The following is a 24,942-nucleotide window of genomic DNA, read 5'->3' as shown; positions in this document are numbered from 1 at the left end:
AAAAGCACAGTGACTTGTAGAAACTTGCGAAGAGATAGAAGACCTACAAAATAAACATGATGATAGACTTCTCCATAAGAAACTTAAAGAAATGTGTGGGATCAGAAACGCTAGGCAGTGTGGCACAATAACAAGCACGGATGATAGAGTCCTGACCACAATAGAAGAAATAAGCGTTGAATGGTGAACATACGTACAAAACCTATTCTCAGACAATACAACAATAAATATTGATAGACAAAAAAACATCGAAAATAACGACTTGCCCATCTTAACATCAGAAATAAAATACGCCTTAAAAAATATGAAAACCAGAAAAGCCTCTAGACCTGACTACGTTCATAGTGAAATTATACAACTTTTGGAAGAAGACAATTTAGAACTATTATCAAGACTCTTCAACAGTATATACAAGACTGGTATAATTCCACAAGGTGGTTCCACAAACGTCTACGTTTGTGCCTATACCCAAATCAAACTACGCAAAAAAATGTAACGACTTTCGATTAAGTCTCATGCTCCATATTCTGAAGCTATTTCTAAAAATTATCCATAACAGAATTTACAAAAAATGCGAACAAGATATGGGTCCGGAACAATTTGGCTTTCGAAACGGTATGGGAACTCGAGAAGCTTTGTTCAGTTTCATTGTTCTCATGCAAAAGTGTCGGGATCAACAAAAAGATGTCTACTTGTACTTTATAGATTACGAAAAGGCTTTTGAAAAAGTCAAACACGATCAGCTAATAGAATGCTTGCAAAAAAAGAACCTCGATCCAAACGAAATTAATACAATACGTGAACTCTACTGGAACCAAAACGCCTCTGTCAGAACTGAAATGGGTGATACTGAAACCATAAACATCCAAAGAGGAGTTAGACAAGGTTGTATACTATCACCATTATTATTCAACTTGTACTCAGAGGACATTTTTGCACATGCTCTAGATGAAGTACAAGAAGGAATAAAAGTCAATGGAAAAATCGTGAACAATATCAGGTATGCCGATGATACAGTACTGATTGCTGGCAGTAAAAAAGAACTACAAATTCTGTTAACCAAAGTAGTGCAAGAAGAAGAACTATACGGCCTTAAGATAAATGTAAAAAAAACCAAAACAATGGTAGTTTCAAAAAAACACACACCAGTTATAAACACACTAGTCAACAATAATCTAGTTGAACAAGTGAAAAAGTTTAAATATCTAGGCTGTTGGATACATGAAACCTTAGACCAAGAACAAGAGGTTAAATGTAGGATAGAACAGGCAAGAAACACCTTCTTAAAGATGCGACAGTTACTCACTACCCGTAATCTTGATTTGTCCCTACGATACCGCATGATAAAGTGTTATGTATATAGTGTACTATTACACTTGGACGTTAACAGTCAGCTCATTATGGCGTTTAGAGAGCTTTGAGATGTGGGTATTTCGTCGTATGCTGAAAATTCCATGGACCGACCGCGTTAGAAATGAAGAAGTTTTAAGGCGTATGAATAGAGAACGTGAACTCACAGAAATTGTCAAGAAGCGTAAAACGTCTTGGACACATATTTAGACACGACAAATATAACTTCCTTCAGCCTATTATAGAAGGGAAAAGAGAAGGCAGACGCGACCCAGGTAGACGACAAATGACCTGGCTGCGCAACATCAAAGATTGGACCGGATTAGACTTTCAAAGTTTAATAAGGAAAGCCCAAAATAGGGAAGGCTTTGCAAAGGTCATCGCCAACCTTCGCTAAGAAGACGGCACCTAAAGAAGAATCGACGCCATTTGATCCCAATATAATTTTTTAATAAGGGCCACCGAGTTATGGTCTATACCATGTTGTGTTAGGGTTTCTATGAGTTCTGTGTGTTTTACTCGATCAAACGCTTTTTCGTAGTCGACAAAATAGAGAAACACGTCTTTTCGTTAATCTCGGTATTTTTGTAGTAATATCTGGAGGCCAAATAATGCCCCCCTCGTACCAAGCTTCATACGAAATCCAAACTGATTGTTGCTCAGATTTCTTTCGCATTCTCTATATATACGTTGATCTCTATATATACGTAATCTGAAGTGTGAGCATCTATTTGCTTTATTTTTCTTGGGTATAGGTATAAATGTCGATTTAAGCCAGTCTTCTAAGAAGATTCCAGTGGTATATATTTTGTTAAATAGTAGTGTTAAGGACAGAAGATTTTCTTTATGGATGTTTTATTATCTTTACATATATCTCATCTAGATCTGAGGCCTTTCGTGAGTTTGCCGTATTAATTGTTTTTGTTACTTTCGATGTTAATATATCAAGTATTGCGTTTTGTACTATATTCAATTGTGGTTCTGTTCTCTCGTCATCGAACAGATCTTCGATGTATTTTTCCCATATATTTACTACATTTTCTGGGCTAGATACTATTTCGTTGTTATCATCTACTAGATTTGTTGTAGTGAATTGTTTCTACATATTTGTGACTCCCTTAATCTTTTTTATGCATTGAAGTAGTCATGTTTCTTTAGTAATTCCCTCAGTTCCTCACATCTGCTGTTCATCCATTCTTCTTTGGCTTTCCTAATTTTATTTCGGACGGTTCTCTGGGTTTCTTTATATTTTACTTCATTACGGTTCATGTAAGATCTTCTTACGTCCATCAGTTCTAGGATTTCTTCTGTCATCCGTGTATTCTTTATTGTTCTTGTGTTGTCTTGTAGTTGTTATGTTTCTCTAGTTGTGATTGTTGCTTTGAAGGTGTGCCAAATAGTTTCTACTGATTCTTCTGCTACCGCGGATGCTTCACTGAATTTTTCTTTGAGTGTATCATTCAGTATTTTCTCTATTTCTGCCTGTACTGCTGGATCTTTAAGTTTTTCGAGGCTAGCTTTGATTGACTGATGTTTGATTTACTTTTTTTAAGATATTTCTACATAAAATGTTGTACCATCGCCTCGATGTATTAGGCATTTTCATATCGAAACCTCCAGGCTGAATGTTTTCTCTAAAAATACTAACAATACAACACTTGTCTGGTCCGAAGTGCACACTAATGTCATTCGAGAAAGTTGCTACAGTTTTTAGCACTCGATCTAGACGATTAAGCTTAACCACTATTTTTTTTATACTAAAACTAGAGTCAATGAAAGATGAGTAATCGGAAGAGAAGATTCAACACTAGACATAACCATACAGGAATTAACGAGTTTTATTGTAGACTACGGTTAATTGGTATTTTTCAGTTTCGATATTATTATCTGTCATTATATCTTAAATTAATTACTACTATATTATTACTACATTACCTACTATTATTGTATTATTATTAGTTTAATACGTATTGTTATTTAAGAATATTATGTTAACTGTTCTATTAAAAATTAACCACAAGTTATAAATTGTGAATACTTTTTGACGTTTTGGCACCAGATCGGAACCGTTTTATATTTCTTTGAAAACAGTTAATTTCCTATAAAAAAAAGTTAATAAAACAAAACAGGCCTCAAAAAAACGGCTTTAGGACAATATTAAGATACTTAAGACATATACAGAACAACAGGAATATCATACTTTCGATTTGTTTAATCTGATGTTTTAAGATATAAGTCATTACCTGCGTCTGGCTGTTTGTCTTGTTTAGTTTGCACGAAAATTTTTTCTTGTAACATAGTTTCCGGAACTTGTGAATATTCTGCGTATCTTGTAGTGGAAACCCCGATTTCCTTACATTCACAACATTGACATGACTGTTCTATAGGAGGAAGTCTAGACTGACATCCGCAGTCATTTTGACTTAAGGTGGCATGATTCGACTCTTGTTTATCTTAAAAAGAGAAGAATTAACAAAAAAGATCTTCATTTAATAAGACATCAGCAAATTCTTATTAAAATAATGGAATGACGTTACAATTAAATCAGAACTGTATTGCATATTTCCAATTTATTTATTTATTTATTTATGAAATTCCGATTTTATAAAAAAAGTTTATTATTGTTTAAATGGACCTAAATTCATTTAAACTTCTGGAAATTAAATAAATTAACGCCATTTTAAATTAACTAGTTAGAAAACTGAAAAAACTTCGTTAAATAAACTAAGTTATAACGAAAAATTTTAAATTGGATTTATACGATTCTATGATAAAGAAATTACCAAAATGCAAGTTTATTGTAAATCCCTAAACATCTCTGCATAAATTATTTTTATAAGGAGTTAGAAATGAAAAGGGTTCACATAAATAACGAATCTAGTGCTAGTCAGGAGTATTTAATGATTACATCTCTGGTACCTGCTGAGTGGACTACGTAGCTCAGTAACTAACAGTGCCGTTTATTAGCCCGAATACAAGAGGAGGTTTACGGCGACAGACTCAGTCACTGCCCTGTGAATAGACATATAATAGAAGATAGCTTGATCGTTGCAATACCAGCCCGTTCCCCCGTGCGACAGAGAAAACTGACGCAAAGGAGTCCCTGCACCTCTTTCTAATTTGCCAGGTTGATCAAACACGTGACCTAAAGCGCCAATGAGAAGGTCACGTGGTCGATAAACCCGGACTATTACACAGGGACGCAGGGACTGCTTTGCGTCAGTTTTCTCTGTCGTACTGAGGAAACACGATTTTATTGCAGCAGTCATTCTATCTTGTATTATGTCTATGGCCCTGTGTAAAAAATATTGCTAAATATTCCATAAAAGCTTCTAAATCCAGATGGATCACGTAGGGTATGGCATAAGGATAGAAAACGAATAACGAATAGTTATTCCGTTAGTCTTCGACCGTGGTTATGTTCAGTTTTATTGTTTTATCACTATCGGCTTACTCAATTGTGTTTGTTTATTATTCTTATTCTTATGTTGTGCTTTGGATACGACTAAACTGGTTGTAAGTTTATACCAGATTTTTTTAATCATTCTTTTGCTTTTTGTTTACCTACTATCACCGACCCAGATAAATATTGCAAATTTAACCTTCGACCATCACCTACATTTGTGAGAACTGCTTTACAGAATTCGCTGAAACCGACAAGTATAATAAATTACGTTGTAGTGGGGAATGTTGCAGATATTTTTGTATGAATTGCTCTGGGCTTAATAAAACGACCACAAAAGCCCCATTGAACCAAATACTTTCCCATCTAAGATTTTTTTGTTCATTATGTGACTCGTCAAGCTTAAAATATTTAAATGAAAAAATATCTAATTTATCAAACAATCAAATACCTTTAGAACACTTTGAAGCCGTAATTCAAGTAACTAAAAAACTAACTGATAAATTGCCTGTTTTCATTGAAACATATACGATTTATTATCAAAAAATGAGGCAAACTGGACTATTTTTCAAAAAAAAAAATTGACTAGATCCATAAAATAAATAACCTGCTAAATCCTAATATTGTTTTAAAATTTATAAGTTAGATGGAATAAGATATTTTCAATATATCGTCAGTTTTTTTCGGCAGTTCTAATTTATATCTACTATACCAACGAAAAAAAAAAAAGAAATATTGAAAGAAAAATACATTTTATGCCACCTGAGGTACCCAAACTGAAGTCTCTCGACATTTCGAATCAAGCGCAGAAATTACAAGAAGATAAATGCCATTATCTAGTTATTACCAACTTAACCCCAATTTACACCCGTATAAAAGTTGTTCAGATTATTAAAGAGAAGCTGGATATAAAAGAATATATTAGATGTTATGCCCTCCTTCAAGATCATAAAATCTAAGATTTCCATTGACTTATTATTTAATAAGGAAATTTGGCCATCTGGTGTAAACATTAAATGGTATATAGAATCTTCAAACCCTGAACCAACAACATCTGAGTCAAATTTAAGTCTGAAGAACATTAGAAAACCTGTTAGCTTGGAAAATCAAATTACCATTTTAAGCAACAACAAAAATGAAGTGAAAATAAAAAAATAGTCACAGACAAGCAGGTCAACCTAAGCATTTGCAAATCTAAGAATGCTTTCCATTCTCATATTAACTTCATTAAGAAGGATACTTTGGAACCATCGATAAATCTGGATCCTTTGACCTCACCAAGAGTTAGATTAACCAATAATTCGAATAGTCGATATCTTCTAGCAAGATTAAGGGAACCGAATATCTTGAAAGCCATTAAGCTACATCTTGCTTTTCTACAAGACCAACCTACACGACCAACCAGATGAATTATTTTTGTTTCTAGAGGAATTAGAATTTCCGCCGACAGTTGCGGTTACCGAGCAATTGATTAAATTCAACGAGCCTGTTTTTGTAGAAATATATACCACAATTGTTAGGTATGATTGTCCAAGTTCAGCTCATGGTGGCACCCTAATTCTTTCTACAAATAATGATTTCTCTTCTATAACAAAATACGACTTTCTGGTCAATGAAGCCTTTTTGAGTTTTCACTGGTTTATAACAAGAATCTTAATATATACAATCTTTGCATTTATGGATCACCTGATTCTTGCACGGAACTATTTTTTCAGAACCTGCTAAATTTGTTAGACGACCTGCCCAATAAAAGCAGAAAAATGATATAAATATTAATTGCGTTGTTGCTTGTGCTACCCAGTTATCCTAGGTCAATATATTCAAATCGATTGGTTTTACAATGCACATTAATTCTCCTATAAGAATTACTAAACATCTACCATAATTGATTATATTTCTCAGCCCTTGAAATACGCTCTTCTTCTTCTGTGATCAATCCATCTCGCTCCTTCCACTTTTCCTTGTATTATAAGGCGGAGTAGATGGTATTTAGGTCCTCTAATTATATGGCCGAAGTATTCTGTTTTTCTCCTCATTATGGTGTTTATGAGCAGGCGTTTTGAATTGATCATTTGAAGAACATCTTGATTGGAAGTGTGCGAAATCCACGATATCTTTAGGATGCGTCTATAGCACCACATTCGAATGCTTCTAACTTGTTTAGCATTGTGGTTTTTAACGTCCATGTCTCACAACCATACAATAGGATGGACCACACATAACATTTCAGGACCTTCTTACGAATATTCATCGACAGGTTTCTGTTGCATAAAACTGGTTTCCAGGTCATAAAAGCCTTACGTGATATTTCGATCCTGGTTATTATCTCTTCATCAGAGTCACAATTTACATTTAACCAGCTGCCAAGGTATTTGAAATGATTTACCCTTTCGATCTCCTCTCCATTAAGAGAAATTAGACCTTGATCTATATTGATCTTTCCAACTGTCATCCACTTTGTCTTTGAAATGTTGATTTTAAGGCCTCTCCGATAACTTGCTTCACTGACTAGATTTATAGAGCACTATAAGCACACAAATAGAAACTAGCGCACAGGCATTGAATAACACATATGTGTCTTGTTTCATAATACTTTTGCTACAAATCTCACCTTAAAGACTCAGCATTTTTACAAAAACATCATCATTGTCCTAATAACCGATATTTTTATAAAGATAGCAAACACACAGGCAATTTAGTTCAGCATAATATTAGTTCGTTAGTAAATCATAATAGTCCATTTGTTCTTCTTTCCTTCTCCCCTTCCTTTTACCCTATCAGGGTGTCAGATTTGGGCTAGCTATTTTAATTTCCATTTACCCATCTCTTCCATTCTTTTCTGTTTCCTGCCATTATTTTCAATTCCTCGAGTGATTTTTGTTTAAGTTTTCCCATCTCTACTACTTGCTGTATCCATTTTTTTCTTGGTCCGCCTCTTTTTCTTTTTCCGATGTTTTTTGCTTCATAAATTTTTCTTGTTATTGTTTATCTTCTCCTAATAGTCTCGTTGCTTAATCTATTCCATTTTGTCTTTCCAACTATATTTCTTAGATGTCTCATCTCCATTGCGTTTATCCTGCTCTTATGTTTTTCCAGAATTGCCCAGTTTTCACTTGCATAGAGAACAGTCGGTATCACTATTGTGTTATATATTTTTATTCTTGTTTCTCGTGCAAGTTCTCTTTTTCCCATTATTGGGGCTAACGCATAATATAACTTGTTTGATTTCTTTGCTCTATTTGTTATTTCCCAGTCTATTTTTCCGTCATTAGTTATTATACTTTCCAGGTATTCGTAAGTTGTTACTATTTCCAATTCTGAGTTTTTACATTTTATCTTTATTTGATTATCTTCCTTATCTTCTTTGCCGCTGATTATCATTATCTTACTTTTTTCCTCGTTTATCTCCATTTTTAGTTCTTCTATTTGTTCTACCCATATATCCATTAGTTTCTGCATTTTATTCTCGGAATCTGCTATTAGTACTATGTCGTCCTCATACATTAAGGACTCTATTGTTACCGGTTGTAATCTGTGGTAACCTATTATTGTCTGCAGTTGATTGGTTCTGACTCCAGTGATTCTTATCAATTCGTTCATTACTATTATGAATAGCAAAGGGCTGAGACTATCTCCTTGTTTAATACCTCTCTTCCAATTAAATGCTTCCGACCTTTCCCCTGTTATTTGTACCCTTTCTTTTACCTCTCTGTAAGTACCTTTTATAATTTTTATCAATGCATTAGGTACGTTTATTTTCCTCAAGCATTTCCCTATAATATGTCTTTTTATCGTGTCAAATGCTGCTCTTAGGTCTATGGATGCTAATACTAGTTTTCCCCCGTATCTATGCTTCTTTCTATTAGGTTTCTAATGATATATATGTTGTCATTTGTCTGTCTTTCCGGTCTAAATGCCGTTTGTTCTTCTTCCAATACCATTTCTACTTCTTGTCTCAGTCCCTTCTCTATTATTTTCGTATATATTTTAAAGCATACCGATGACAGACATATTGCTCTATAGTTGTCGCAGTTTACATGTTCTCCTTTTTTGTATATTGGCACGATGGTATTGCCAGTCTTTAGGAATTATTTGTTTTTCCCACGCCTCTTTATATATTTTCCATAGCCAGTTTATTCCTTCTTCTCTCATGTATTTTATCATTTCCAGTTCAATTTCATCATCTCCACCTGCCTCGCCGATTTTTATATTTGAAAATCCTTCTATTACTTCTTCTTTACTTATTTGCTCTTGCTCTGTGTTTTCTTCGCCTTCATTGATTATATTGTCTTCCTTTATCACTTCGGTATCAAATTTTTTCTCATAATAATTTTTCTATACCCTAGCTATTTGTTCTGGGCTTATTTGTATTTGGTTTGAAGTATCTCTTACTGCGTTTATTTCCTTTCGTTTTCCCTGCCTTATGTGTCGTATTGTCGTCCAAAATGTTCTATTATTTGTTATATACTCTTCCTGAAGTTCTTCTCCAAATTCTTTCCATGTTTTTGCTTTTGCTTGTGTGACTGTCTCTTTTGCCAATCGCCTCTGCCTATAGTATTTTTCTTTATCTTCTTCTATTCCCGTTTCGATGTATTTTTTCCATGCTATTTTCTTCTTTTTTATTTCTGTCTTCACTTCTTTATTCCACCATCTTGTTCTTTTCAACTGTTTATTGTATTTTTTGATTTCACACACTTCATTTGCTGTTGTCTTTAATACTTCACTGTATGTATTCCATCTTTCTTCCATTGTCCATGTTTCTTTTTATCACTCTATTTGTCTCAGTCTTTTGTTAGTTTCCTCCGTGTAAAATTCTCGCACACTTTTTATCTTAAGTTTTTTTACATTTGCCTTCTTGTACTTTCTTCTTTCCACTTTCTCCATTTTTTCATCCTTCAGTTTTGCAGTGACCATCCTGTGTTGTGTAGACAGTTCGGGTTCCTTTTCCGTTAAGATGTTTTTTATATTTGTTCTAGGTTTCTCGTATAGACTATAATATAGTCGATTAAGCTTTTCGCATTTCTCTCTTCAGCCACAAATGAATATTTATCGTTAATGGTTTTTTCACTGAATGTGTTTCTTATTATCAGGTCATTTTTTTGGCAGAATTCCAGCATTTTAATTCCATTTCTATTTAATGTTTCTTCCCCATATTGTCCAATGCATCCCAATCCCCTGTTAATGACCATACCTACTCTTGAATTCCAATCGCCTAAGATTATTGTTTTTTCTCTTGTCTCTATTAATTTGTCTAATGTGTTTTGGAGTTCGTTGTAGAATTCTATCATTATTTTTTCTTCATTACCTTCTGTTGGTCCGTATATTTATATTTTTCCTATCTTGTCTTTTAGTTCAATTTGGGCTGTGATTATTCTAGATGATACTGCTTTGTAGTTTGTTATTCTTGATTCTATTCGTGGTACTCCGGAATAATATAGACTATATTTCTCATTGATATTGATGTGTCCTTCCCTATCTTTTTGTCTCGCTTATTCCCATTATTTGTACCTTCATTTTTTCCATTTCTTCCGTAGCTTCTATTTTCTTGCTGGTCATAAATGTCACATTCCATGTCGCTATTCCTATATGATTTGTCTTGTTAAGATGTATTTCCTTATTATTATATTCTTCTTCTCCATTATTGGTGTTAACGTTGATTTCATGCTCCCTGGTTTTGAATTAACATTATATCCGTTATTTATTTTATTACCGTTTTTATTTTGAATGCTAATATTTAATTTTTCCCTACATTCATTACTAATGCTATGCCCATTTTTGATATTCCCCCTAACTATAATATTATTACTACTGTTAGTATGCCTAATACCCATATTCCTATCACAAGTCATATTTCTAATGGAATACTTATCATTTACATTTCTAATCCTATTCCTATTACTACTTAAAACTAAACATTTATCATCATTGTCCGGTTTATTTTGTAATTCTTCTTTCTCTATTCGTTGCTGACTCATTTTCTGTTATGTTAGCCATTGAAACTTTAAATTTTCCTAGTAATAACTCAAATATATGTCTTTTAAATTTAAAAACTTGTTTATGACCTTTATAAAAACCGAAGAGTTGTTTATTTTTTGTGGGTTAAAGCACATATAGGTCTTAAATACAACGAACATGTTGACCTATTAGCTAAAAAGGCCATTGATACCGGAACGCAAGCTGATCACAAAATCTGTAGACAAGACGCATTAACAATAATTAAAAATAATATCAATAGTAAATGGAAACAATCTTGGCCTTTAATCCCAAGTGATTATTATTTTAAAAATTATTCTGTTCCACGAAGGTATATAACATCCATAATTAGAATAAAATTTGGACACGCCTGCTGTCCTAGTCATCTGTCCAAACTAAAAATCGTAAATTCAAATTTATGTCCAGACTGTCAGAAAGAAGGTGATCTAGATCACATTTTCTTCGAATGTAAAAAATACACAAAACAAACTGAAGATCTAATAAAAAATTTAGTCAACATCAAAATTTTTCCTCCGTACAATATGTGCTATCTGCTATCTCTAAATATAAGAGTTGTAAATGAATGTTTGATGGAATTTATTTGCAAAAGTAAGCTTAATATTTAACTGTAATTAGAATCCTAACCTCTGTTTTACCCCATTTGTTATTACCTTTTATCCGTGACCCAATCTAGTTTGTCTTAAAAGCAATGTCTTGATGGGTCCCTAGACTAGAAACGAGTGTCCATGTTTTATCTCTATTATATCCTTAATAATAATTTTAATGCTTAAAATTTGTAATGCTAATTAAGTTTGAAATTTATATTATCTTTTTATTCTTTCTGGGTAGAAAATTTTCATGTTGTAACTGACTGTATGGCACTTGTCTATGCCATCAAAACAAAAAAAAAAACATTTTATTAAAGCAACTTGGCTTGAATCGTAATATTTTAAAGTGTAGAATCTACTATTTCTTTTTGTACAATTACTTAAGGACCACCCTGTATATATATATATATATATATATATATATATATATATATATATATATATATATATATATATATAGAAAGTAGTTAGGTATTATTGACTGACACGTTATGTAAAATAAAGTTTTATTTACATAACGTAACAGCTTAGAATTTGGAGAAGAACTTCAGGAAGAATATATAACAAATAATAGAAACTTTTGGACGACAATACGACACATAAGGCAGGGAAAACGAAAGGAAATAAACGCAGTAAGAGATACTTCAAACCAAATACAAATAAACCCAGAACAAATAGCTAGGGTATGGAAAAAATATTATGAGAAAAAATTTGCTTGCATCGTTTAAGTTTAAATAACTAGCTACTTTTTGGGCTACTGCGCTGATCGAATGTATTCCCATGACGCTTCGGTAACACTTTCCATTTTGGTACTTGATAACAAATCGGTTTTCTGTGAAATTTTCAGGCCGCAGTGATGCATACTTTTTATACAGTTTAATGTAGTTTTGACCAATTATCGTAAAAGATCTAATTTGTCGTGTTTTACTGTCTGGGATTTTGATAATTATTACATTTTGTTTATCCTCAATGTCCACAGTCTTCATTTTTACCATTTCGTCGCATCGACAGGCGCTGGTAACCCCAATTAACAAAACAATCTGAAATATTTTTATAATTTAGTAAAGTATACTACATGCTTTGCAATATAAATTTTTTTACCTTCAATCGTAAATACAACTTATCTGGCGCGTCAAACAAAAATTTATCAAACTCGTCTTTAGTGAAAACTTTAGACTTCTTTGCAGTATATCCTTCGCTTGTTTTTTTCAGAAAGGCACATAACTTTAAAAATTTGCTTATATCCACATTTTTTCTAGTAACTAACTCGGATTTTATCATAGAGTATCGTGACCACATTGTAGAAGATTTCCATTTATTTTCATTTTCCATTATATTAAAATATGCCAGTAAAACGTCTTCGGTAACTTGCCGTACTCCTCTTGTATCGCACCACTCTTGGAAGTGCTTGTACGCTAACCGATACTTTATTCCGGACTTGGAGGGCCCCAAACGTGCTACTGCATCATTAGCCGCGGACTCAATTTCGTTTAGGTTTTCCATTTTCGCACTAAATTTGCGCTTGCGGTTGCAACAACAATAAGTTGTCTTTAATAATTGCAAACAACTGTAACCAGGGAGACGCAAATCCCACCGACGGCTTAATTATTTTAATTTCTAACATCTAGACGACTTTGATAGTTGTCACAGTTAATTTCGAGTAAAAATAGCGTATGAATTGTACTATTTATTGTTGAAAATTGCTACGTTTGAAGAAAAAATAGTATACTTTATTCGGCAAAGAAGCGACTTTTCTTGACTTGCCCTCTATTACGCGCCTATTACATGCTTCTCCGCCTCATAAAGTAATATACTATTAATTAAAAGAAAAAGCCAAAAAGTGCCCGCTTATAATGAGTGAATAAGAGATAATTATATATATATATATATATATATATATATATATATATATATATATATATATATATATATATATATATATATATATATATATAACGTAAATAAATAACTAAATTGGAAATTTGTAATACCAATCTACAATTCTACCAATTAAACAATTGGGTAGATATTTAATAAAGTGAAAAAGATTGGAGATACAGTTATCAACAAATTAAAATGTTTTAAAAAATACTTATACCTTAAAAGGAGAATATCGATTTTTATATTTACATCTTTAGTCATACGCTAGGAAACCTAAAAAGTTGTTAGAATTTAAAACTAAACGTACCTGCTTTGTGTGGCTTGACTGCAATTGACTTCGCGTATTGACTTGGTTTCTCAAAGCTCGTACCGACGTTCTGAAAATAATTAATAGTAATAATAAAAATAATTAATGATAAAATTCATTGATTTTTTGCCAAAAGAATTGACGTCAATGATAATTTATGTAAATGAGAGTATTTGATATTTAATAAATCAACTGAGAGCTCTTGTTTCACCTAGTATTCTTCTTAATTTTTTATTGTGTCTTTTGTATTTTTGTGTATTTTTTCACAAAAGCGATAGAAAAAAAAACAATAAATAAAGATAGAAGGCAACCGTAAATACGTTTTTCTAACTTTTTGATCTTATTCTTATTGATATTACCACAGAGCTACAGACATCTGATAAAAATCAGATATGTCATGAATTATGTCATTTATTTTTTCTACATGGCCTAGTTATCGTAGTTTGTCTATTTTGAAGGCTTGGGCAATATTACGTTTACTGTAGAGATAATAGAACTCAACTTTGTCGCGTTTGGACCATATTCTGTTCTTATTTATTCTTTCTCTATTATATGCATATATATCATCGTCTTTAGTTTTGATGAACGTGGACGGATTATGAACGAATGACTCATACCGTTAACATCAGAGCGAAGCTGGTCCACAATTTCATAATACCTAATTTAAATTTAAAACAAACGTATATACTTATATTTTATTTTATCCGTTTATTGTCATTGATAATTCCTCTGTACCACTCAAATACTTGTTTGATTGTTTTGATATATACACATTAGTTTATATACACTATGTATTTTACCCTTAGTTTCTTGAGGACTTGAAGATGCTGTAAAAGTTTGTAAACAGCGTTTAATTCTAAACAAGCTATTTCTATCACTTGTAAAAGAGTTACGTCCCTGGATTATCCAATATGTGACGACATATAGAAAGACTATATATACCAGTGTTTAATTAGATTAAGAGCTTTTTGTTTTGTAGTTGTTACCATACCTGTACGTTCTCAATAAATAAATTTTGTTACGAAAATTAATTTTTTAAAAAACCGTTTTCGGCTTTGACTTTCGTAACTGGCGCAGTCAGTAGGATTTTTCGAAATTGTACAGTGTTCGTGTTAACCTTGCCGAATTTCGTGTGCAATTTTTCTTTTTAAAGATTAACGGAAAAAATCTACATTTCGGGTACGGTAACAGCCAAACGTCCAGGGCTAGGAACAAACATTGTCCACAACTTATTGGAGAAGCCAAGACCAGGGAGAAGGAACCAGCATCGTCCAGAATCCTATTGGTGCAGACGGAAGAACAAAAATAGTCTGAAGTCTATAGAAAATGAAAATATTCATGTAAGTGTTTCCTATTTTACCAAAATCCATATTTTTACCTATATATTATATATTTTTTGATTCACTGTGGAGGACATTTTAGATAATTTAGTAAATTTAACATTTAACGAAATGGCTCAACCTAATTTTCAATTAATTAAATATCAAGCAGATAACATTCCTACTTTTGATGGCAATCCGAAACAATTAAATAGATTTATTAAATCATGTGAAAATTTTTTAAATAATCATAGCAATAGAGATGCAAATAATCCTATAAATGTTTGTCTTTTCGATACTGTTTTAAGTAAGTTAACTGACAGAGCAGCAGACCTTATTGCATCAAGAACAGAACTTGATTCTTGGGCAAAAATTAAAGATTCTCTTATAGTAACATTTTCTGATCAGAGATCAATTGATTGTTTAATACAAGATATAATTTCAATGAAACCAGAAAGAAACGAAAATGCACAAAATTTTGGTTTAAGAATCCAGGATGCTAGAAGAATTCTTTGTTCAAAAATAAATATGTCTAATGACCAGTTAAATGTAAAAATATTAAAAATTCAACAATATGAAGATCTTTGTCTTAAAACTTTTATAAATGGCCTTAATTATCACATGCAGTTAGTAGTCAGATTAAAGAATCCTGATTCAATAGAACAAGCAATGGCTTTCGCTAAAGAAGAAGAAAATTTTATTACTTTCAAAAATCGAAATAATAATACAAGACACTCAAATTTTAATAATTCTCGATCCTATAATAATTACAATAGAAATTCAAATAATAATTCACAACACTCTTCATTTCCAAATAGAAATAATTTTTCTCGAAATCAGAATTTTTCGAATTATAATAATTTTCAAAATCGACATTCTTCCCAAAGTTCTAGTCAATTGAGAAATAATAATTTTTTCAAAAATCCAAATAATAATTTTCAAAATCGTCAAAGTTTTTCGAACAATGGTTTTAATAATAATAATGGTAACCAATTTCAAAGACAATTTCCAAATATACCTAGATATCAGCCATCTATTCATACCCAAAATCAAAGCAGAAATTCAATGCGACCTGAGCCAATGGATACAAGTTCCAATAATTTTAGTTTACGAAGTAATTTTAGAAATGATAGACGTTCTCCAAATCATTTATTTAATCATAAAATAACGAGTAATAATGTAAGAGAAGAAAGATATAACGATAATAGAAGAATATATAATAATTATGATAGAAGATATAATGGGAATAAAAGAAGAATGTATAGAAGATACAATAACAATCAAAGAAGAATATATACAAGATATAATGAAAGAAAAAGATATAATGATGAAACATTTCCAGTTCACACTTCAAGAAACTCAGACTTAATTATAACGACGACGAAGAATACCAAGCCATAAGTAAATTACGTTATAATTAGACAGATATTTTTTATATAGACGGAACGCCCCTTAGTTTTACGAATGAAATAAAGCATAAAATAGATTTAGTTAATGATACTCCAGTTTACACAAGAAATTACAGATATCCGGAAGTTTATAAAAAAGAAGTTAGTAGACAAATAAATGATATGTTAAAAAATGGAATAATACAAGATTTAAACTCGCCTTTTAATTCACCCATCTGGGCAATAGAGAAGAAAATGGACGCAAGTAACCAAAAGAAATACAGAATAGTTATAGATTACCGCAAACTGAATGAAAATACAATAGAAAATAAATTTCCCTTGCCATTAATAGATAATATTCTAGATGGTCTAGGAAGAGCTCAATATTTTACTACTTTAGATTTAGCAAATGGTTTCCACCAGATAGAAATGGAACCAGCCGATGTACCAAAAACAGCATTTTCCACAGAGACAGGACATTATGAATTTTTACGTATGCCGTTTGGATTGAAAAATGCCCCAGCTACTTTTCAAAAAGTTATGAATAATGTATTAAGAGGATATCAGAATGAAATATGCTATATATATTTAGATGATATAATTGTTTTTTCCTCATCATTGCAAGAACATGTTAAAAGACTGAAAGCAATTTTTGAAAGACTAAGAAAATATAATTTAAAAATACAGCTAGATAAATCAGAATTTTTACGAACAGAAGTGGCATATTTAGGTCACGTTATAACAAAAGATGGAGTACGACCAAATCCTGAAAAAATAAATGCAGTCAAAAACTTTCCTATTCCTACTACACAAAAAGAAATAAAGTCATTTTTAGGATTAGCAGGATATTACAGAAGATTTATCCAAAATTTCGCCAAAATAGCTAAACCTTTAACTATGTGTCTAAAGAAACATGCAAAAGTTATACACACTCCAGAATTTAAAAAATCTTTTAATCATCTTAAAGAACTTTTAATTAATGCTCCAATTTTAAAATATCCAGATTTTTCAAAACCATTTATATTAACTACAGACGCTTCAAATATAGCCTTATGTGCAATTTTGTCACAAGGAAAAGTCCCAAATGATTTACCCGTAGCGTATGCCTCAAGAACTCTTAATCAAACAGAGCAAAATTATTCTACGATAGAAAAAGAACTTTTAGCAATTGTATGGGCTTGTAAAACATTTAGACCTTATTTATACGGCAGATCTTTTGAAATTTTATGCGACCATAGACCCCTAATATGGTTATTTAATTTAAAGGAACCAAACTCCAAATTATTACGATGGAGATTAAAATTAGAAGAATTTAACTATACTATAAAATATAAACCCGGTAAAACGAATATTGCCGATTCTTTAAGTCGAATAAATATTAATGCAATTGAAACAGAATCAAATATAAATAATCCCGGTGACATAGATTTTGATATCGACCAATTTTTAGCTGAATTTAATCCAGACATAGTTGATGAAAATGTAATAAATGAAACTTTGCAAATTCTCGATAACAATGAGGTTACAGAAAACCCACAAGTAAATAAAATTATATCAACAGGAAATGAGAACAATGAAAACGTTGAAATGGATACCTCAGACACAGATACAGCCCATAGTGCTGAATCTTCAAATGAAAATAGATTCTCATTGTTGGATGAAATAATAAACAATAAAGCCTATCAACTTATCGTTAAAAGAGCGCCTTTTGCAAATTATTTAAAACGCGAATGCGAGAATTTTGAAGGACATAAAATAATAAGAGCTACTATTTCAGCTGACGAAGAAAGTGTGACACAATTCCTAAAAGAAAATGCGTGCAAAAATACTTTATACATTTATTTCTTATCTCAAGAATTACGACCAATATTTCAGAATGTATGGCGTAAATATTTTACAAAATTAAAATTGATTGAATGTACAAAATTAGTTAACAATGTTTTACCAGAAGAAAGGAATCAACTAATAAAATATAAACACGACGGCAAAACGAATCATCGAGGAATTTCAGAGACTCTTAGAGCTTTAAAAATAAATTACTACTGGAAATCAATGAAGAAGGATATAGAAAAATATATAAACGAATGTGAAATATGCCAAAGATCAAAATATAATAGAAATCCACATAAAGAACCTTTAATATTAACCCACACACCATCCAAGCCTTTTGAAATAATACATATAGATACTTATAAAGTTGGCAATCAAAGATTTTTAACAATTATAGATAAATTTTCAAAATATGGCCAAGCGTTACCATATTTTGGCACAGCGATATCAGCGTGTCAACAATTAGTACATTTCTTTTCATTTTTGGAATACCGAAACAAATTGTTGCAGATAGTGGCGGAGAATTAAAAAATGACGTTGTAGACGAATTACTAAAAACGCATCAAATAAAAATACATTTTACTACTCCATATCATCACGAATCTAATTCCCCGGTAGAAAGATTCCATTCTACCTTAACTGAGCACTTAAGATTACTAAAAGAAAAAGATAAAGATACAGATAATATTTCCATTATGCCTTATGCTCTTATTGCCTATAATAGTACTATACACTCAGCAACTGGCCATACACCTTTCGAATTAGTATCGGGACATACAGACAGTAAAGATCCCATGGGACTTATTCCAGCACAAGCTTATACTCAATATGTTAATGCACATCAAAATAATACTCAAGCTCTATATATAAGTAGACAAGAAGAAAATCAAAAACTTAAAGAGAATATAATTGGAAAAAGAAATAAAGATAGAAACTCAAAAGATCCTCGTTTAGGATCACAAGTTTATAGAAAAACAGAGACTCGCGGAGGAAAATTAAGTAGAAAATATACTGGACCTTATATACTTACACAAATATTAGAAAACGGGAAAATAGAAATTGAAAATCCCAAGAATAAAAAGAAAATAATAGTCCACATAAACGAAACTAAAATAATGCCTAATATTTCAGATTTATCGTCGGAATCTTCGGAGCAGTCAACTTTATCAACGCAAGAGACAACTTAGTCAAGTTTGAAGATGTAACTACATATCCAGGACTCCTACCTTTTAGATTAGGTACCTCCAAAATAATTTCTACACACTGGACATTTATACAAATTTACAATTTAACTTCTGTCATACAAGAATTTTATTTATTGAAAAATGAAGCTCAAAGACTACATACAAGTTTCAAAAATCAAACAAGTTATTATCCAGAATTAGAAAACTCATTTATCCCTTTGATTACGTTACAAAGTAAAATAGAAGAACAAATATATCAAATTAATCCACCTTTGTATAAGGAAGAAAAAAGAATAAAAAGAGGACTTCTAAATCCTCTAGGAACAATAATAAAATGTATTACAGGAAATATGGACCAAGAAGACGCACAAAGAATAGAAAACGAAATAAAACAATTAAAAGATAATCAAAGTAACTTAAAAGTAAATTCCCTAAGACAAATATCTTTATTGCAAGATTCTATAAATACTTTTAATAATGCTATAAATAATATTTCACATAATCAATTGATTTTGAAATCAAAAATTGAAGCTATAGAGAATAAATTAGCTTTATTTGAAAAAAGTATGTATACACATATTCAGTCATTTATAGTGATAAATCAAATTACTTTACTTTATCAAACAATTTATGATATTTTTGAAAAAGTAGAAACTGCAATCTCATTTGCCAAAATAAATACCTTGCACAATTCTATAGTAAATCCAATTGAACTTTTAAATGAAATAAAGAAAGCAAAATCTCAGACAAAGTCAAAATTAATGCCTTTTGATTCTACACTAGGAAAAATAATTCAGTATGAGAAAATAATAAATATTAAGAGCTATTCAGTAAATTCTATAATTACATTTGTATTAGAGATTCCATTAGTTGAATCGGAAATATATGATTATTACCAGCTATTCCCTATTCCTATTCCAATGAACAACTCAAATTATCTTATTCATTTACCTTACAAACCTTTCCTCGCACTTAATGAATTTAGCTATATCTACATCGAAGATATATGCACAGAAATAGACTCAGAAGAGTACATATGTAAAGGAAGTAATAGACTAACGATAACCGAAGAAGCCCCTTGTGCAGTCCAATTAATAAATTTCAAGAAAAAGGCATTGTCATGTGAATATTTCGAAGTAAAGATAAAGAAGATAGAATCAGCGACGGAAAATGGATAGTTACAGTTCCAGAAGAAGAATTAGCAATTATTGAGTGCCCAAACTCAAAAGAAAATTTACCAATACATGGAAGCTACGTTTTAGAATCAGTTCCTGAATGTACCGTGAAAATCAAGAATGAAGTCTTCCAAACAGAAAAAATTAGTAAAAGTCACTTTGCTCATATAAATCTTCCAAAAGTTATTCCTTCTATTAATATTTTTCAAAATGAAAGTTCAAATTTTTCACCAATAAATCTTAATACAATTAACCTTAGAAAGACTAAAGATATTTTAGAAAAGTTAGAAACACAAAAATATAATTTAAAAGATAATAATTCAATTTATTTTAAGCAAACAAGTTTTTGGACAATCTGTATATATATAATAATTTTCATTTTAATTTTATATTATTTAAATAAATATTGTAAAACTGTGCGTCGAGGAAAACAAGAAGAAACAAGAAAAGAAGAAACCCAAGGATTTATTGTGTAAAGAAGCACACCCCAAGGATATGCTTCTTTCTAAGGGAGGAGGAGTTACGTCCCTGGATTATCCAATATGTGACGACATATAGAAAGACTATATATACCAGTGTTTAATTAGATTAAGAGCTTTTTGTTTTGTAGTTGTTACCATACCTGTACGTTCTCAATAAATAAATTTTGTTACGAAAATTAATTTTTTAAAAAACCGTTTTCGGCTTTGACTTTCGTAACTAAAGTGCCAATAATCACAAATAATAACAATTATGACATCTTTATACACGGCTAATAAAATAAAACAATAAATATCATATCTCTCAAAACAAATGCTCTCAAAAAAGTATAACTTTGGGAAAACGGGTTTTTGTGATTTATGCACGACAATACAATACTATTTTATTTTTCGATAAAAAGTGTATTAGCTTCTGTGTATAACTTAATTCTGACGCAATAACCCATTTTATGTACTAAATATGGTGTATATCGAATAGTCTTTTAAAAAAATTGAACATATGCCTCTTGTCACAAACATTTTTTAATGAAGTCTAGGTACAAAACATATCTAGTTATTACTAGTAACTAATTATTGTTATCCTCTTGGTCAGATGCATTTGGCAAAATATCTCGTACACCATCTGTAGTAGGCAAATTTTTATAGGAGTGAAAGGTTTGGTTTATAATGGCAACAACTTCATTAGGTTCTGTTTTTCTTTACTTATCGGATTGGCATTTTTATAAGACATCGGTATGTTAACATAAAACCTTTTTTCCTTTTTTCTAATAGCTTAACGATTGAAATGACTCTTCTTCGCTTAGAGACGTTTATTACAAAATTTTGAACATTGGTATACCGTAGCCATTTAATATCCTTCCAGATAACTTTCTACCAATCTTCGTTAATTTTTCTTTACTGAAAAACTGATTTGAGAAGGGTAGAGTATTCGAAAAATTGGAAATGTCCATTTCAATAACGTCAAAGGGTTTTTTAAAACCACAAAGCCTTACCAGATTCATCCAATCTATTGGATGTTCAATGGGACAAGGATATCGTTTTTCCTTTTTTTTTCAATAATTGAGTGGTCGCTGTCACACTCTATATGAGTGTGACCGGGAATTAAGAATTTATGATCAATGTGTTCAAGACTTTAATATTCTTTTAACGCAAGCATGAACATGACGGATACATAACAATTCTTGTTTTGTCCAGCACGGGTTTAATATCGATTACATGTGGCGCATGTCTTTTTCGGACATAATTTTAATTATTTTAAATATTAAGTTTAATGAATTAATAGCGCGTTCGTAAATAAATCGTGAAACAGGTCGTTTATCAACAGGAATTCATTTTTTATATTCCTGATAAAGTCCAGTAAGCGTATAAGTAGGAGGAAGATATATCATATCTGTATCTTTTTTACAATAGTGACTTTCATAAGAAGGTATTGACTTAATATGTTGCTGTACCAAATTCCCATCCGAATTAGAAATTTTGTTTGATGTTGCTAAGTCTCTTCTGTCGTCATGACAAATTCCAGAACGTGAGGTTACTTTCTTCATTGATGACCTTTGTAATAATTCGACTAGTTTCATTGGAAGTTTTTAAAAAGTACTGCTTGCATACTTTTAAGGATTCGCCATTAGTAATAGGTAAATAAAAAGCATGGGTGACAAATCTGTTCTCTTCTGTTTTGATTCTTCGACTATTTTGCATCTTGAACATTTCTTGAGTTCCGTGGTTATTAAATTTGCAATAAATACAATTCTTTTATTAAAACAACATTGCATTTTCCAATAATCGTTAAACAACATTTGCCTATTTTCATCGTTTGCCCTATTTTTGCAAAATCCTCTTTACATTCTTCTTGAGGTTTGCAAGATCTAGCCTTTACCACCTTACTTACAATTATTGATATCAGCAAACTGCTTAAAATCTGTAAAATGTCTTATTTCCAGAAGTGTATTAACTTTGGGATAGAAAACCCTAATACTATTTGAAAGACAATTGATTTCTTTGTGGCTAAAATTATAAAATATAGGGTTTCATTTAAAATTATTAACTTACTGTGTTTTGAAATTAAAAAAAAATGGCGTATTATTTGTGAACACCCCATACTTAGAAATGCAATTTAGATGTAAATTCCTAAAAGGACGTTACCTACTCTTTGTGTTGCAAAAATTTTAAAGACATTATAATTTTGAGATAAGCTGAGATATTTTGAAAAGTTTGTATCTATAAGACAAAATTTTTGGAAAGACATAAATAACTTAAAAAATATGAAGTTTTGACCTATGGTACCTCATACAAATTTTATCAGGGTATTCTATTTAAAATTACACCGTTGCTGCCTACTTTCGGTATAACCGTAAGTGGTATATCAATAAAAACATTTTCTTTAAGTTAAGTTTAAGTTTGTCATAACTTGTAATTCCAATAAGCCAATTTTCATAATATATCGTGTGAGTAGTTTCGGATATATAGGTAGTGTAAGCTCGTCGTGAAACACCCTGTATAAACAGTATGGATCATCCTACACGCATCGGTCCCTGTAGCGAAGACGACTAATATTCAAAGTTTTTTCCTTTATAGAAATATACAGGACCCTTAAGCTAGCGGGGACACATGAGCGGAATCCAATTTAACCTACGTAATATTTTTTCACCCATTTTTCACTAATTTATTACCACCCTAATAATTTTTCACCACCAAACCAACCTTAAGGGGAGCGATTCTGCTGGCTTAAGGTTCAAGCTAGCAGAATTAAAAAAAAAACTTTTTGTTGATGGCATATTTTTTCACCAATTTTTCACTAATTTATTACCACCCTAATAATTTTTCACCACTAAACCACCCTTAATGGGAGCGATTCTGCTGGCTTAAGGTTCAAGCTAGCAGAATAACAAAATAAAAAATCTTTTTGTTGATGGCATATTTTTTCACCCATTTTTCACTAATTTATTACCACCCTAATATTTCTTCACCACCAAACCACCCTTAATGGGAACTATTCTGCTGGCTTAAGGTTCAAGCTAGCAGAATTAAAAAAAAAAAACTTTTTGTTGATGGCATATTTTTTCAGTAATTTATTACCACCCTAATAATTTTTCACCACCAAACCACCCTTAATAGGAGCGATTCTGTTGGCTTAAGGTTTAAGCTAGCAGAATTTTAAAAAAAACTTTTTGTTGATGGCATATTTTTTCACCCATTTTTCACTAATTTATTACCACCCTAATATTTTTTCACCATCCAACCACCCTTAAGGGGAGCGATTCTGCTGGCTTACGGTTCAAGCTAGCAGAATTAAAAAAAATATTTATGATATACCACAGTGTTCTGCTAGGTTTTTACGAATTTATTACAACTTTAATAATTTTTCACCCCTTACTACCCCTTTAACAAAATTAAATAAATTTGTTTTTTCAAAAATACTTCAATACATTTACACGGTGTGTGTGTGTGCGAGTGTGTGTGTGTGAAAAACACTTCTGTTGCAATAATTGGTATATTTAATTAAAAATTACTACTTACCTATTACTTATTAATTACTTACTAAAAGTACAACAAATTTCACTGAAGATGGACTGATAAGTCCAAAAACGTTTTGAACTTAATCCTTTAGGATTTTTAAAATTTAATTAAATATACCAATTACAACAGTGTTTTACTTCAATGTTCGAGTTTTTTAACTATATGATATACAGCCAACTCACGGCAATGATCCCTTTTTAAGTTGTAAAATTTTGTTAAAAAATAGGCAATGTACAAAACAACAATATTTAGCATATAAAAAAGTTGGTGAAGTTGGTGTTTGTGTAAATTCTAGCATTTAAAGATGTAAACTGCTTTCCTTATTTGAATTTCTAGTATTTATGGGAATTATCTTCCACACTGACACATACGGATTTCAAGATTGGAGGGTTATTGGAAAGCAGATCTACTATTCAACTTTTTTTTGCAGAACATCGGAAGAGATCGTTTTCTTATAATTTTAAGGTGCTTAATCTTCATCCATAATCCAATGAGACCGAATGTTATTCCTGAAGATCGGTTTTATAGA

General features: G+C 31.2%; 2 protein-coding genes across 2 annotated transcripts in view; both read right to left on the bottom strand.

Annotated features, from left to right (window-relative positions):
• Window positions 1-4,619, bottom strand: part of LOC140435962 (uncharacterized) — a 64,398-nt gene extending 59,779 nt beyond the window's left edge. Inside the window, exons 1-2 of the mRNA XM_072524673.1 lie at window positions 4,442-4,619; window positions 3,594-3,803 (exon numbers count right to left, since the gene is read on the bottom strand). Coding sequence (XP_072380774.1) covers window positions 3,594-3,803; window positions 4,442-4,619 — 388 coding nt within the window. The remainder of the gene's footprint in view (window positions 1-3,593; window positions 3,804-4,441) is intronic.
• An 8,900-nt stretch (window positions 4,620-13,519) lies between these two features.
• The window catches only part of LOC140437063 (uncharacterized), a 167,821-nt gene continuing 156,398 nt past the window's right edge, over window positions 13,520-24,942 (bottom strand). Inside the window, exon 21 of the mRNA XM_072526314.1 lies at window positions 13,520-13,592. Coding sequence (XP_072382415.1) covers window positions 13,573-13,592 — 20 coding nt within the window. The 3' untranslated portion in view covers window positions 13,520-13,572. The remainder of the gene's footprint in view (window positions 13,593-24,942) is intronic.

Source organism: Diabrotica undecimpunctata, chromosome 3 (genome assembly GCF_040954645.1).
Source record: "Diabrotica undecimpunctata isolate CICGRU chromosome 3, icDiaUnde3, whole genome shotgun sequence".
Lineage (NCBI taxonomy): Eukaryota > Metazoa > Arthropoda > Insecta > Coleoptera > Chrysomelidae > Diabrotica > Diabrotica undecimpunctata.
Note: the sequence above shows the minus strand (reverse complement) of the source record. Positions and strands in the feature narration are given on the sequence as shown.